Source organism: Pseudorasbora parva, chromosome 23, assembly GCF_024679245.1.
Source record: "Pseudorasbora parva isolate DD20220531a chromosome 23, ASM2467924v1, whole genome shotgun sequence".
NCBI lineage: Eukaryota > Metazoa > Chordata > Actinopteri > Cypriniformes > Gobionidae > Pseudorasbora > Pseudorasbora parva.
Genome location: NC_090194.1, coordinates 6,840,141 through 6,855,044, shown reverse-complemented (window position 1 = coordinate 6,855,044; position 14,904 = coordinate 6,840,141). Strand labels below are relative to the sequence as shown.

Here is a 14,904-nt window from a genome sequence, read left to right as displayed (position 1 = left end):
TGACCTTGATTTTCAGTATTTAATCCTAAATTTCTTCAAAAGTGCTATTGCCAGTGATGATATCAATGTTATATTTGCATACTAAATTTGACTGGTCTTCTTTCTTACATCTATTTGCATACTGAATTGTAATTGCATATTTGCCCATTGCATATATTAAAGGAACTGTATGTAAGATATGTATTTCAATTCATCATAAAATGGCCCTGATATGTCACTAGACATTAAGAAATCCTGTTAATTTCAATACTTATATCACTGACAACAGTAGTCCGGCCAGGATATTGTCATTTAAAAGTGGTTTTTGCAGCCCTCAACTGAAGTTGACATGTTGTGTTTTGGCCTGAAGCTCCGCCCTCCACCTATCTACCAATCACGAGTCAGTAGTGTTTCAGCACCCAGGTTGCCAGATCTGCTCTAGTTGTCACAGCTGCAGCTACAAACGTTACAGCTGATCCTGCAGCCTATCTGGCAACCTCGAGTCAGGGGGAGGGGGAGAGGGGAAACACCGCTCTACAGTTATTTGAAAGTGATTGCAGTACCAGTTTTGGTCACAATCTTACATACACTTCCTTTAAACACTTATAGAAGCCTTTCACAGTTACTTATTGATTCTAGTTTGTGGACAAAACAGAACTAAAGCTTAAACCTAATCTTACTGTACCTTAAACTTTAATCCCATTTTGTTGCAACCTACTAATATTTATTTTAGGAAATGCAAAAAAAACGTTTTTTTGCTCATATTATTATTACATTATTATAATAAAATATATTTCCCTTTAGAAATATAGTTATGTGCCCTTTTATTGTGGCCTTCCCTAATGACCACATTGATGACTGAAAATACTAATAATAGACTTTTGGCTTGAACAGAGTGTTCTGTTGCACATGTGCTCAGATGTTTCCATTTCTTAGTTGATCCCCCTGTGTCTGTATGAGGAAAGTAAAGAAGCTCACAGGGGAATCGAGGTGAATGACTGAGGTATTTGATTTTAAGCTACAGGTGGGTCATCTGAAGCTTCAGTCCCATCTTCTGATAAGTGTCTGAGTGTCATTAGAATCCAACGGATGGACACACCTAAGGATTCTGGAGTGAGACACAGAGTCAGAATGAATCAGCATTAACTACACTGTAAAAAAAATATTTTAAAAATAAGTTACCTGGTTGCCTTAAATTTTGAATTGATTGAAATAAAAAATGTGAGTTAATTCAATGAAAATTTTTGAGAATCAACAATCCTTATTCAAATATTATTAAAAGATTGTGTAAGCATAGTTTCTATTTACTAAACCAATTTCCTTCATTGTATCAACTTACATTTTTTATTTCAATAAACTAAAAAATTTAAGGCAACCAGGTTAAACCAACTTTTTTTAAAGTTACTTTTTTTGAAGTTAAACCAACAATATTTTTTTAAAGTGTACACACTCTCATGTATAACAAACAATACAAGCAGCAGATGCAAAATGGGAAAGACGAAATGTAAGCCTTAGCTGGCATTGAGAAATGAGGAACAATATGTTCACGGAAGTACAGATTCATGTTCGTTCAAAGTTATGAATAACCTATTTCTATTGGTTCAACAAGTTGTTTTCCTGACCAGAAAGCATATCATATAATACAAAACTGAGCTTAATGTAAATCATGTGTATAAATGAAAGACATTGTGGTGGTCAGTAATATTACAAAAATACGCAGGAATGCACAGTATAGCGGTACAAATTTTTTATATATTGATATCGGCTGATATTGGAAATTCCCATATTTTTATGTTTAGATTATATTTGCCACCATCTAAAATTCACTAATAATTTAATAACGATGTCAAATGTAATCTTTAGCAAAATCTCTAAATAAAAATCGATTTAAAGCCGTTAAAGTACCCCTATTTTGTTTTGGAGGTTTCCTAAGGTTTCCTTAAAGGGATAGTTCACCCAAAAATTTAAATTCTGTCATCATTTACTCACCCTCAAGTTGTTCCAAACCTGCATGAAATTTTGGGACCCACTTTATATTAGGTGGCCTTAACTACTATGTACTAACATTTTAATTAATCATTTGATATAATGCACTTATTTTGTACATACATGTTTTTACATTGTACTTACATTTAAAAAAAATACCTGTATGTAATTACGTCTGTAATTAATTTCTGTAGTTACATTTGTAATTACACAGTTGGCACTTCCCTTACACCTAACCCTACCCTTAAACTGACCCACACCACCACACCTGTCCCTAACTCTACCCGTAAGTTTACGTGCATAATAAGATACGTTGGACATCACCTCATTTCTCAAAGAGTCTGAAAACGATTTGTTGAAAGATTTTCACAAACCTACTCTGCTCTGATTGGTCAGATGGCCCTGTTTGTTGATGTGATTGGTCTGACGCTTACAACGCGTATGATGGAATTCCAGCTCCAGAAGCTTTGTTCGTGCTTGATAAAGTTTTTACGAATGATTGCACTGCAACCAAACTCTTCCAGGCCTCAGCTACAAATTTTGCATACATTTTACATTTACCACAAACAGCTATATTACACACTGCATGAAAGGTAATATTTGAAAAAGCATAATAGTGGCACTTTGAAAAAAACTTTTTTTTTTTGATAAAATGACAGCATTATATAAAAGTGTGGAATTATAGTATCAAAGATTTATCAGCCCTAAAGTGAAAATAATTATTGGCTTATCGTTATTGGGTAGAATTTTTTACACGCTCTCATACCCAAAGTGCTATATAGTCAGCACTCATTTTAAAGTGGTGGCTTAAATGCACGGTTTAGACATTTTAAAGCATCAGTAACTGGTTATGTTTCAGTGCAGCTCTTACCCTAGTAGACTTAGGGGAATGAGACAGAGTCCAGCACTCAACAGGAAGACAAAACCAGGACACCATGCCACAGTGTCTGCATAGATTCTGCTGAAAACCGCAGCGGACACGTTACTGCTCAGGTTTTCCATAAAAGCCACACAGGCAAAGAGCACTCCTGAGGGTACACAAGGAAAAGTCTAACATGATTGTCTTTTCAAAGGAAAAATGCATACAGGGTAAAAGTACAAACCAAACTACTTTTAATTTACATTTCACATTAGGATTCTTAGATTTAACACTATTTTGAATAAATGCCTTTATGGTGCATAGTCACAGTCTCTTGAGCCAGACGAGCTCTTATGACCGACATCTAGCTGAATAAGGAGTTTTGCCTGGAACAGTGATTTTCAGAGAGCCACTTACCCTGCTCAGACTTTGAGACGACCTTTGACATCATCGAACGCAGGACGGGGAACGGCATGACAGCAAATATAGCAGGAATCCTCACTGTAAGCAAACATATCAATACTCACATTAACTAAACAAACAAGGCCTCCAAAATGACATATTTAAACGGCTACAAATGTACAGTTCATATTGACTTAATAATATGTACAGCTAATTTACCGAAAAAACAGGGTCCAACATGTAGAACAGATCATTGATAATATTAGATAATGAAATTCATTAACACTTTAGTATGGTTACCAGTGTAATTGTCTTCAGACAGTTATCAAAGAAGTTAATTGAGCAAACTTTATCTTGGTATTACTGTACATATAATAAATGCATAAAATGTGATAAGATATGTGAGGTTGCTATAACCCAGGAACAGCGTCTGTTTGTTCTTAATTCATTTTATAAATCATAATTAAAATTCATAATATCACACATGCAGTGCACATATATACCACTTTTATATTAAGAGCAAAATTGAGCTGTGAGATAGGACACACATATAAAGAATTTATTTTGACTGTGACGTCTTATAAAATGTATTAATTGTTGAAGGTTTAGTCAATCTCTCATTCCCCCTTCATTATTGTTTTATTGTTAACCTTACTTTAAAGAAGAAAAAAATGCAAGGCTTTTAAAAGATAGAGATTCTGGCCAGTTCAATAATTCAAAGATATTCATATTAAGGCCGATACTTTGAAAATTTGAAAGTATTTTGTAGTATATATATATATATATATATATATATATATATATATATATATATATATATATATATATATATATATATATATATATATATATATAGTGCTGTGAAAATCTATTAATCGCATCAAAAGTTTGTAAATACATAGTGTGTGTGTGTGTGTGTGTGTGTGTGTGTGTGTGTGTGTGTGTGTGTGTGTGTGTGTGTGTGTGTGTGTGTGTGTGTGTGTGTGTGTGTGTGTGTGTGTGTGTGTGTGTGTGTGTGTGTGTGTGTGAATGTTATTCATTGTTTGACAGCCCTAATATTTACATTTGCCATAATTAATTCATTTTATAAGATACCCTAAAACATTTTAGTGTAAGCGTGCATCCTCACCGAGGAACATCATAAGCGTAGTCTTTGCGAAAGCCGTCATCAACATGCTTATAAAGCTTGACAGCATCCCGATGAAGACGATGGCTTTGTTAGAGAGACAGAGGGAGAACAAGTACACACCAAGAAAACTAGTGATGAAAATGGAGGCGCCGGCCGCAGAGCCATAGCCGATGAGGATCTCGCTCCAGCACAGCGGCTCATTGAGTTCGTAAAGTGTGATTATGGACAGACCCCCGGTATTGACAAAAGATAAGGAGGAAAATGTGACAATCAGCAGCAAGAGAACCCATTTTGTTCGATTACTTCCTCCTGCAAACAAGTTGTAGATACCAAATGCTAGTTTCTGCAAGGCCCGACAACAAGCCGCATTCTCTGACCGGTCAATCACCCTGGTTTCTTCCAGAATGAAGATGGCGTATAGCAAGTTAACCATCTGAAATAGGGCTGAAGTAAAGAAAGGCCAGTTGAAACCGGACACATGCAGGAAGTATGCTGTGGAGATTGACGCCACACCTGCCAATAAACCAATCATCATGTCCACCACGGCCATGCGAAGGGTTTTCTGCTTGTCGTCCACGCATAAATCGGCTACGTAGGAGAAGCAGCCACCTAGCATGGTGCCGCTACCGCCAAAGAGGGCATTTACAAAAGAGGCGGCGATGAGAAGATAGAGGTTAAGCTCGAAGAAGGAGACCACCAGGAATGAAAGCGTGTAGATCAGAGACCCAATGAGGGGCATAATAATGGTGATCTTTCGCCCGCGCTGATCACTGTAGGCCACCAGGAGGAGGGTCACCATGAGACTGGGGATCATGGAAGACAAATCACTGTACATGGAGAACAGAGAAGCTGCTTTCTGCACCTCCTGAAAAAAAGAGAGCAAAAATAAATAAAACAGATGTGCATACAAAACTCGTGTGCATACTGTATCTTATGACATGTGATGCACTTCTTGGTCCAAATAAGAAAGAGGAAATGAAACACAGATGTTTCTGCTTAGGTATCAATGACCACAACTATACTACAACAGACAGTTATCTTAAACAACAGGTGGAACTCTAATTTAAGGGATATACTAAAATAATCAAGACTTTTTATTTTGTCATATTGGGCATGAATTATTGATTTGAGTTATTGGTTTACTTATTATTTAGGAATTTACTAACTTATTAGGGTTCTGTCTTGCTATGGGAAGAGACTGAACACCTGCACATTAAACATTGAACCGGTCTGTTAAACAGTGTTGCCATGGGTGAGAAATATTTGACTGATCGAGTTCAGCAATGACTTCACCAATCAGAATGAAGTATTCCATAGCAAAGAGCACAATTCATGCACAAAAGATAATGAACTTAAAATAACCGATTTTTTAGTTCTCGGCCTCATTTAAAAATGTCATATGATAACAATGGATAATAACAATAAATAATAACAAATCAAGGGGAATTTATTTCACATAAAGATAGCATACTTTTCAAATACAGCTCTGGAAAGAATTAAGAGAACACTTAGCATTGAAAAATCAATGTTAAATGGTCTCTTAATTTTTTCCAGAGTATATACATTTCACAAAAATACATTTATAATAGTTTTTTTTATTATTATTATAAAATAAAACCTGTGTTACCAGATCCAAGCATTAATCAAGTCTGGCAAGCCAAAAATAATTAGCAATTACTTGAATTACTTTTCTCTTTAAAAGGGTATAGGACTACTCTTAATTTTTCTGTAATTTAATTACAGTTACTAAATGCCCCCTAGACTATAAAACAACTCTACTTTAAAATTTGGCATCACAAATTAAAATTGTCATTGAAAACAAAAGCAGAACTGAAAAAGGAAACATTGGCATTGAAACATTTGCATTGAAAACAGTTGTATTGGCATTGAAACAAGTATTGGCAATGAAAAAATAAAATAATTAAAATCTTACAATCTTATTCTTTTATTGTATTGGGATTTATTTGTATTTTTCAATGACAATCTTCAGATTTTTTCTTCATGTCACTCTTTTTCAGTGACAGATTTTTTTTACAATGTCAGTTTTTTTCAACCGGACTTTTAGCCTTATTCGGTGCATATGCATGGTGACCAGTGTTTATATTTGACCCTGCATTAACCACAGTTAAGTTAGCCAACACGGCTAATATTAGTAATTTACATGTTCCAGTCGACGTCAGGAGAAAAAAAAACAGCATAACGGCCGTTAAAAGTTAAGCAAACCGGCCAGGTTGCACGTGAATAAACATGTAAATGGCAGATAAAAAAAAACAGACTTACTTGCGGCTTGGAAGTTCCCGGACATTTGTCATGCCAGAGGCTTCAGAGCTGACGACGAGTTCCAGTAAAGTGACGCTCGGCCTACTGCTTCAGTATACCTATATGCAAATGATATGCAAACTACGCTCTACTTACCCCTCCCCTCAGACCCCGCCCCTCTCCACGCCAAAACAGTGACAGAAAGTTGAAACTGAAAATCAGTGACATTGAAAAAAAACTGATATTGTAAAAAAAATCTGTCACTGAAAAAGAGTGACATGAAGAAAAAATCTGAAGATTGTCATTGAAAAATACAAATAAATCCCAATACAATAAAAGAATAAGATTGTAAGATTTTAATTATTTTATTTTTTCATTGCCAATACTTGTTTCAATGCCAATACAACTGTTTTCAATGCAAATGTTTCAATGCCAATGTTTCCTTTTTCAGTTCTGCTTTTGTTTTCAATGACAATTTTTATTTGTGATGCCAAATTTTAAAGTCACCATTCTGGCTCAACTATAGTGGAGTTAAGTAATGATAAATTAATGTCTAAAGTTAAAATGTATGTTTCAAATGAAACCTTGGTCCATTCAAAAATAACTAAAGAATTAAAGCACAGTTTGCGCATCCTTGTATTGTTCAACTGGTTGAGGTCGATATGGGATTAAGAAAATAATTATCAATAAATAATGCAATACTTTTTAGAGAAGGTAATTATTACATGTAATTATACTATAATTATGAAGATATAATTAGTAGCTATTAATTAATTACTTAGTGTAAATAAGTGTTATGCCTATTGTGAGCCTAATATAAAGAGGGCTTATATTTAAGTATATATATTTATTTTATCTTTGGGAAAAAAATGCCTAAAACTGTAAATAGTGGACATGACAAGACCAATTCGGATAATGCTATAAACTTTTTGTAGTGCTTACTTAGTTAGACACCTGTGTGGACCTGAAGGGGAATTAAACTAAAATATATTGGTTAAAAGCAACTGCTAACTATGAGAAAAGTTGAGTCTCCAGTTGATTTGAAAAGTTGCTATATAATTCAATGACATTCATTTTTAAGCGTGGCTTGAAGGAATAGTTCACCTTAAAATGAAAATTCTGTCATTACTCTCCCTCGACTTGTTCAAAACCTGTATGAGTTTCTTTCTTCTGCTGAACACAAAATAAGATGTTAAAGAATGTCGGTAACCAAATAGTTGATGTTTACAGTATTTTACAATGGAAATCAATGGGGAACATCAACTGTTTAGTTCTGAAAAAGTTGAGGGAGTGTAAATGATGACAGAATTTTCATTTTAGGGTGAACTAATTTAAGTATCCAAATTATGTCGTTGTCAGATTTTCATGCGACATATGAAAACCCTTACCTTTTGCTGGCTGGTGTGGTTGCTGCTGTTGGCGGCGCATCGGGAAGTGTCGTCGGACACTGGGTAAGATGAGTTTGTGATCTCCAGCCACAGTCTGCGATACACGTACTGAGACACGAGGGGATAAATCATGAAACTGGCAAAGGCGTAAATCGCGACGATCGGCTCAATTAAGTACAGCCTCTTCATAGTGTCGATGGTGTGCGCTGAAAAGCCAAGATGAACACAGACAAGTATCAGTCCAAATCATAGACCGTAAAAAAATATGGACGACTCGACATCATCCGTTTCCGCTTGGCAGATTTGAAGCTTTCAGGCGGCCTTGCACGGCGCGGACATCTTGGGACCGAGTCTGCGCAGTAGCGATTTCGGGACCGGAGTTGCGCAGTAGAGCGCAGGAAGTAGAGCAGGAAGTACAGTCGCGATATCAAAAGCCCGCCCACACTCTCGCAGATGCAGAACAATTAATAATGTTGGTGTGAAATAAACAGTTATGGAAATGTAGAAATTAAAGCTAAAGCTCTAATCTGCTCCCAAAAATTTCGAAAAAAGTCCGTTAGTGCCTCAGTGACAACTTCACTCAGAGAAGCCGTCAGTCTCAGCTGTCAATCATGACGTCACACCCCCGTTTTTATAGCATCAAATAACTAACTCAAAGTAAACTTATTTTTAAAACGAACACCTGAAATGAAATCATCGTGATGATAACTGCCTTCAGTGACATAAACTAACTTTGGGGAAACATTTTTGAAGTGTCATTTTATTATTTAGTTTGCCTCGCGTCCATTAGAAAACACAGAGGGGCGGCTATACTGGGACCGGTCACCGGGGGGCGATCGAGGCGCGAAAGCTTCAGTAAATGAGAGGGAGACTGCAGGCTTGGTCCAAATGATCAGACTAATTGTAGCCCAACATAATTGGTTCAACCTCTTAAACTGGTTAAATATCAAGCTCCTAGCATCATGACAGCTCAAATAAAACTGTCAACTGCTGAACAGCATGGACAGTGACCTGTCTAGTTTACTTACGGACAATGCAAACTGATTTAGGACGTGTATCTTCATTAAATAAATGCAACAGAAGTTCCTCTCTTCTGCTGAGACTCCTTTGAAAGCGTTGTGGCAGTTATGAAGTATATGAATTTTTTGTTTATGAAACATGACTTATCGCAATATTATGAAACGCCGGTTTCCTGCCCGTGATATTCTGATTGGTCAGTTGAATTTGGTTGGTGAAGCTGCCAATCACCCCCGAATGTGCGGATGAATTGTGAAAATGCGAGGGGCGTTTAAATGTGCATTTTTGTTTTGAACCTTTTGATACATTATAATTTAAAGTGCACTAACGACTGCTTCTGGGGGAACAAAAATTGTATATAATATAGTATTTTCAGAATGCTTTTGTAAGGTAATTAATTCACATAGCCTATTCATTTGTTTTTACAAATCAATTTCAAAGCATATGATTACAATTTTATTATATATTTATTCTGATTGAGAACCACTGCAATATAGTCAATTGTATTGTAAATGCTAGGTAGTAAATCATTGGCCTACATGTGATCTGATTTTGTAATAAGATTCCAAATAAGTAGGCTACTTGTTGTTAGATTAGCCTACTACATTAGGCTACACTCTAAAAACTTATACTATGATTTACTCAATTTTTTTGGTGAAATATTTTTACACTAAAAAATTGAGTACATTTTAAAGCAGTGAAATCAATTATAGACACCATATGAACTGAGTAAATGTAAGTAAAAAAAATTTAAGTAGATCTGAGTAATGGCATTTGTTACAAATTCAATTGAGTAGAAAAAATTTGGTAAAAAGCATTTAAAAACAATATTTATGACTAATATGAACTGTTTTTATTTATGAGTATTACTAACTTGTATAGTATAACTTTAATTTCCTCTAAACCTTTGTAAAATACTCCACAGTCCACACAAACACACTTATACATGACATGGCCTTACATGAGTACGTTACAGCAATAACGTTACAGCATATATTACTGTTTTGACATGTAGAGAATAACAGTTATTTTACAACATTTAAACTCATGTAACAAACATTTTAGAAGTAAAAATTAAACAGGTAAAAAAAAAAAAAAGTGTAATCAACCGGTCTGTTATCCCATTTCCACCGTATCAGCGCTGTTTCTCGAGCCTGAGATGGACGGACTTTGAACTCGAGACCTGTCCTGCGTTTCATTCGTAGCTGAAAGATGCTGCGAGGTGCCAGACTCCATAACCTGACAATAAACAAACAGTGCCCAGTTTTAATATAAGATTTTATCATCCAAATTCATTATATTCATTATCTTTAGGAAATAAAGTTGTGTGTTTTGAGCAACACAGCAGGCGTTTCAAAGACCAACGCCACACATTAACTTAAGGTGACTCACACTATCCCTGTATGTTGTTTTGAATTAAATAAAATGCCTTTTAGCACAGTAATGATTATATAGATTAAAACATTTTTTAAAAAAAAATAAAACATACAAACCTGAATTTCACAGAGGAAATGCCCCAATTCTGCTACGCTGAGAAGAAGAAACTGCTCTGGTGACTGAGGAGAATTCAAATATCCGCACTCACTCAACCGTCGAGCTGTCGTTGCGTCAGAGGGTGGGGGAGGGGTGCATTGTTTTAATCCAGTAAATTTACTCAATTTCTTCAATGTGTCTTAAATATTAATAATCTTGATTTTAATTAAGTAATATTTGTGGTTCTTGAAACAGATCGGTTTAATTCTCCATTCTCAAATATTTTGAAATAAATTTCACAAATGTATTAATATATTTAAAATAAATAATTGGTTATTTGAATACTAAATTATTTTAGTGAAAAATCTTAAATATAACTATACATTTTAGACAAAATAACTGTTGGATTTTTAGTCAATTATTTTGGTATGTTTAACTAAAACCATCAAGTAAATAATATTGAGAGATTTTATTAAGTTAATAAAGTTAATTATTACTGTGATATTTACTAAGCCACTGAATATTTTTTTAGAGTGTACATATAAAAAATACTCGTAATTATATAACAGTTACTTTTTTATTGATTACATGATTACATGTTATTGTAACAATGGCAGTTAAATATTCCTAATTTATCTGCTTTTTGTCATTTAAATTGTCATTTTCAAAAACAAAAAAATGAAGAAAAAAAACTCTGCTTTAATCCGCTCAGAAGGTCTTCCTGGGGCCTATACCATGAAGCCGGTTTAGCTGGCTAGCCAGATATGTTTAAGCTTAGTTTGTGCCAATCCTGGGTTTTAGGTACTGAAAGTAGCTCGGCTTTAATCAGTGTTCGTTGCCATGGTATCTTACGCTGCACGGCTAACCTGCTCCGGGGCAGGTTATGTTCTGGATTCGAGATCTCAGATTTAATGTGACCAATCAGCTGTGAGCAAATAAAAAATATAGATGACGTAACAAATTCCCAGAGTCTGTTGCAATGGCTTCACCTTTTCTACCAAATCCTGTGGACATCTCCGCGCAAATTGTTAGAAGAGCACTTCGTAGAGAAAGAGTTTTTAGGGACAGACAAAATCCTCTTGACTTTCCTGATACGTACTTATATGAAAGATACAGATTTTCCGCAGAAGGAATCTGTTATATTTGCGAACTTCTTGAGCCACACATTGCAAATGTGACTCGTCGAAGCCATGCCCTTACTGTACCGCAAATGGTATGTATTGCGTTGCGATTTTTTGCAAGTGGTACATACTTGTATGCGGTCGGTGATGCAGAGAACCTTGGGAAAAACACGGTTTGTCGAACCATTCTTGCACTGCAGGGGTACATAAATGGCTTCATTGTGTTCCCTAGACATTTATCGACCATGTCTATAAAAGAGGGCTTTTATAAAATTGCTGGTAAGATATTGATAGCGTGACATATGAACAATTTAACCGTTCACATGCAGGATCTTGCAGGATCAAATTTTTAAAGCAGATTTTATTTAGAGCACTTAAATATATTATACATTAGCTTAAGAATTAAATATAATTGTTTAAATCCTATAATAGGATTCCCTAGAGTCATAGGAGCAATAGACTGCACACATGTTGCAATCTCCACTGCTCTAGGAGAACATGAGGTTGATTATGTTAACAGAAAGTCCTTGTTCAGGTGAGAGGATTTTCCACTTGCATTGAGATTAACCTTTCACTGAATAATAACTTTAACAGGACAATGATTTAGTACATTTAATCTGCAGATGACTTGTGATCATGAATGCATGATCACAAGTTTGGATGCTAAATGGCCTGGCTCAGTGCATGACTCCCGTATTTTCTGTGAGTGTTGTGTCAGCGCTTTGAGGAAGGCAAGTTAAATTTGGTACAGTACAAGACACTCTGAAGTGTTCATTTTAGTTGTGACAAACTTACACAATTTTCCCCTTTTCTGTTCCATGACAGGGCTTTTTGATGGCCTGTTGGTAGGAGACAGGGGTTATGCATGCCAGAGGTTTTTGCTAACTCCCCATCCTGATCCTCACACAGGGCCACAAAACCGCTTCAATGTGGCCCTCAGTAAAACCAGGGTCAAGATCGAGATGACCTTTGGAATCCTAAAGGCACGTTTCAACTGCCTTCGGCGCTTAAGAGTGTCACCGGAGCAGGCATCACAGATAGTGGCTGCATGTGCCATTCTGCACACTATAGCCACCATCAGAAAGGAGCCAGTCCCACCACAAAACCAGCTTCTCCCCGATGAAATTGACCCCATCACACTTGACCACCCAGCTGGGGCAGCTGTCAGAGATGCAATCACAACACAATATTTTACTTACTAAAAGCACATTGACACTGTAGACTGGTCTCAAACTGTTTCATTGGTCTTGTGGCTAGTGTCACGGCCAGCTCACAAGCCGCGACAAAGGAGATGACACGTTGCTAAATGCACAAAGAAATAACATTTATTAAAGTAAGAGTAATAAAGTAACAGACAGGACCAAACGACAACAGAATAATAATGAAGACGCCGACGACCAAACTGGCACGAGGGGAGAGAGCGCGTGCCATGACCACTGAAGGGAGCTGCTTATAATTGCCGGCATCAGCTCTAGCACAGGTGTAGACCATCAGTGATCAGGATGCCACTCACGCCAACTCCAACCTATGAGAAAAGAAACAAAGGACAACCAAACCCACACAATATGACCCATACTGGGGCATAACACTAGGGAGGAAGAAAGAGCAAAAGAAAGTTCACTTAAATTAATAAATATTCATAGAATGTTTATACTAAAGTGTTACTTGGTTAAATAAGGTCACATACTGAGATCTGTTTTTCCAGCTGTTTGATCTCCAATTTAATTTTTTTAATTTGGAGCCTTCTCAGCTCACAGTCCAGCTCCTTTAGGGAACAGTCTAGTTCTAGACTCCTTTTGTAAAGGCCCCTGACAGAGTCTGTTTCCACCTGAAACATAATTCCACCACAAACAATTTAAAGTTTTCTGGAGGCCAAATAATTTTTTTTTTTTTTTAAAGTGGCATGACTATAGTGTATATAGTGATTTAACTGTAATTTATAGTGATTTAAAGTGATTTATAGTGACTGACTGTAATTTATGTCAATGGTTTAAAGCATTACTTTGTTCACATTCCTCCTGTAGCCCATTGAAGTAGAGGCCTCAGTTTCTAGGGCAGGTTGTGAAAAATCCTATAAAGATAAGTGTAAGGGACAGTCACTTATATATAACACATTCAAATGTGTCATTAAAAAAAAGTCCAGTGCATTCATCTCAGCAGCTGTTTCAGTACACACAGAGAGAGTGTCTTCATTTGCGTCACCCTAATAAATAAAAGTAGGCCAATGTAAAGCAACTGTTATAAAGCAGGCTATGTTCATGCATGGTGTTCTGTCTGCTGCATACTAACATCTGTGTGAGAGACTGCGTGCATGTGTGCAGGCTTCAACAGGGACACTGCATTGCCCTCTACCGCAGAACAAAGTTAGAAAAATTTGAAGTTAGAGTAATAAAATAAAATAAAGTAATGCATAGCACACCCAGTGTCACTTGCTTACAGGAGCCAGCACCAGGGTCAGATTGCACAGCATCTGTAATGCCATCCATAATAGGCCTTCCCTTATTATTACTTATAGCCAACTCCTCCGCCACAGTGTATTCTGGAAGAGGTGGCCCTCCCCCAGTTTTACGTAGTTCACACTTTTTTCTGTTTGCTGCAAACAAGTGTTTATGATAAAATGTTCGCAAAAATAATCAAAGGTTGTGGTATTGTGGTAAATACTCACCACTTTGAATTATATTTTTATATTTTGTCTTGATCAAGAACGTTTGGAGTTGGGGTTGCATCGAAAAGTCAATGAATATCATTTTTTTTTAGGATGCAATAGCCGATACATTGGCACATGTTGTGTGATATCTATCCATCTATTCTATACACACACAAACACACTTAATTTTAGTATTTAATTGGTTTTTTTAAATCAATAGTTGTAGCTGTTATGTGTGTGTGTGTGTATCTGAATAAAGATGAAATAAAGAGAGTGCATAGAAAGGGGAGAAAGCAAAACGAGATATACATAGATTAAAAGCAAGAAATGAGAGAGGGAGATAAACAGAGGGTGTGGGGGAGACAGCAGTCTGTGGTAAGGTAGATCATGTGGAGTCAGCAGTGTGGAGCCTCAGTTTGGAAACCAGAGAAGCCCACCGCCCCTCCACTTCAGATTTATCATACTTTCACCCGGCAGACACTCTGACTACAATTACGAAGAACTGCAGATCTCTGATCTCTCATCACGTCAAAAATCAGGGGGGCTCAGAAATCAAATCCCCGGGGAGGTGTGACAGGACGGACATCAGTGGATTTCTATATACACAGGATCACACTATATTTTTCTCCAGAGATTTAAGCAAT

General features: G+C 36.3%; 1 protein-coding gene and 1 pseudogene across 2 annotated transcripts; one reads left to right on the top strand and one right to left on the bottom strand.

The window, feature by feature from the left end:
• Positions 1-803: 803 nt before the first annotated feature.
• LOC137062172 (lysosomal proton-coupled steroid conjugate and bile acid symporter SLC46A3-like) lies at positions 804-10,616 on the bottom strand. Of its 2 annotated transcripts, XM_067433005.1 has the most exons (7): positions 10,513-10,616; positions 10,129-10,258; positions 8,003-8,208; positions 4,356-5,220; positions 3,242-3,325; positions 2,837-2,993; positions 804-1,087 (listed from the first exon to the last, which is right to left on the bottom strand). In XM_067433005.1, exons 3-7 carry the CDS (start codon positions 8,189-8,191, stop codon positions 1,021-1,023), a joined length of 1,362 nt encoding a protein of 453 aa, XP_067289106.1. In that variant the 5' UTR covers positions 8,192-8,208; positions 10,129-10,258; positions 10,513-10,616; the 3' UTR covers positions 804-1,020. The 2 variants fall into 2 exon arrangements, with proteins under 2 accessions (XP_067289106.1, XP_067289105.1); XM_067433004.1 differs by lacking the exons at positions 10,129-10,258; positions 10,513-10,616 and adding an exon at positions 9,031-9,231.
• Positions 10,617-11,471: 855 nt separating this feature from the next.
• LOC137063150 (putative nuclease HARBI1) lies at positions 11,472-12,815 on the top strand (annotated as a pseudogene).
• The last annotated feature ends 2,089 nt before the right edge of the window (positions 12,816-14,904 follow it).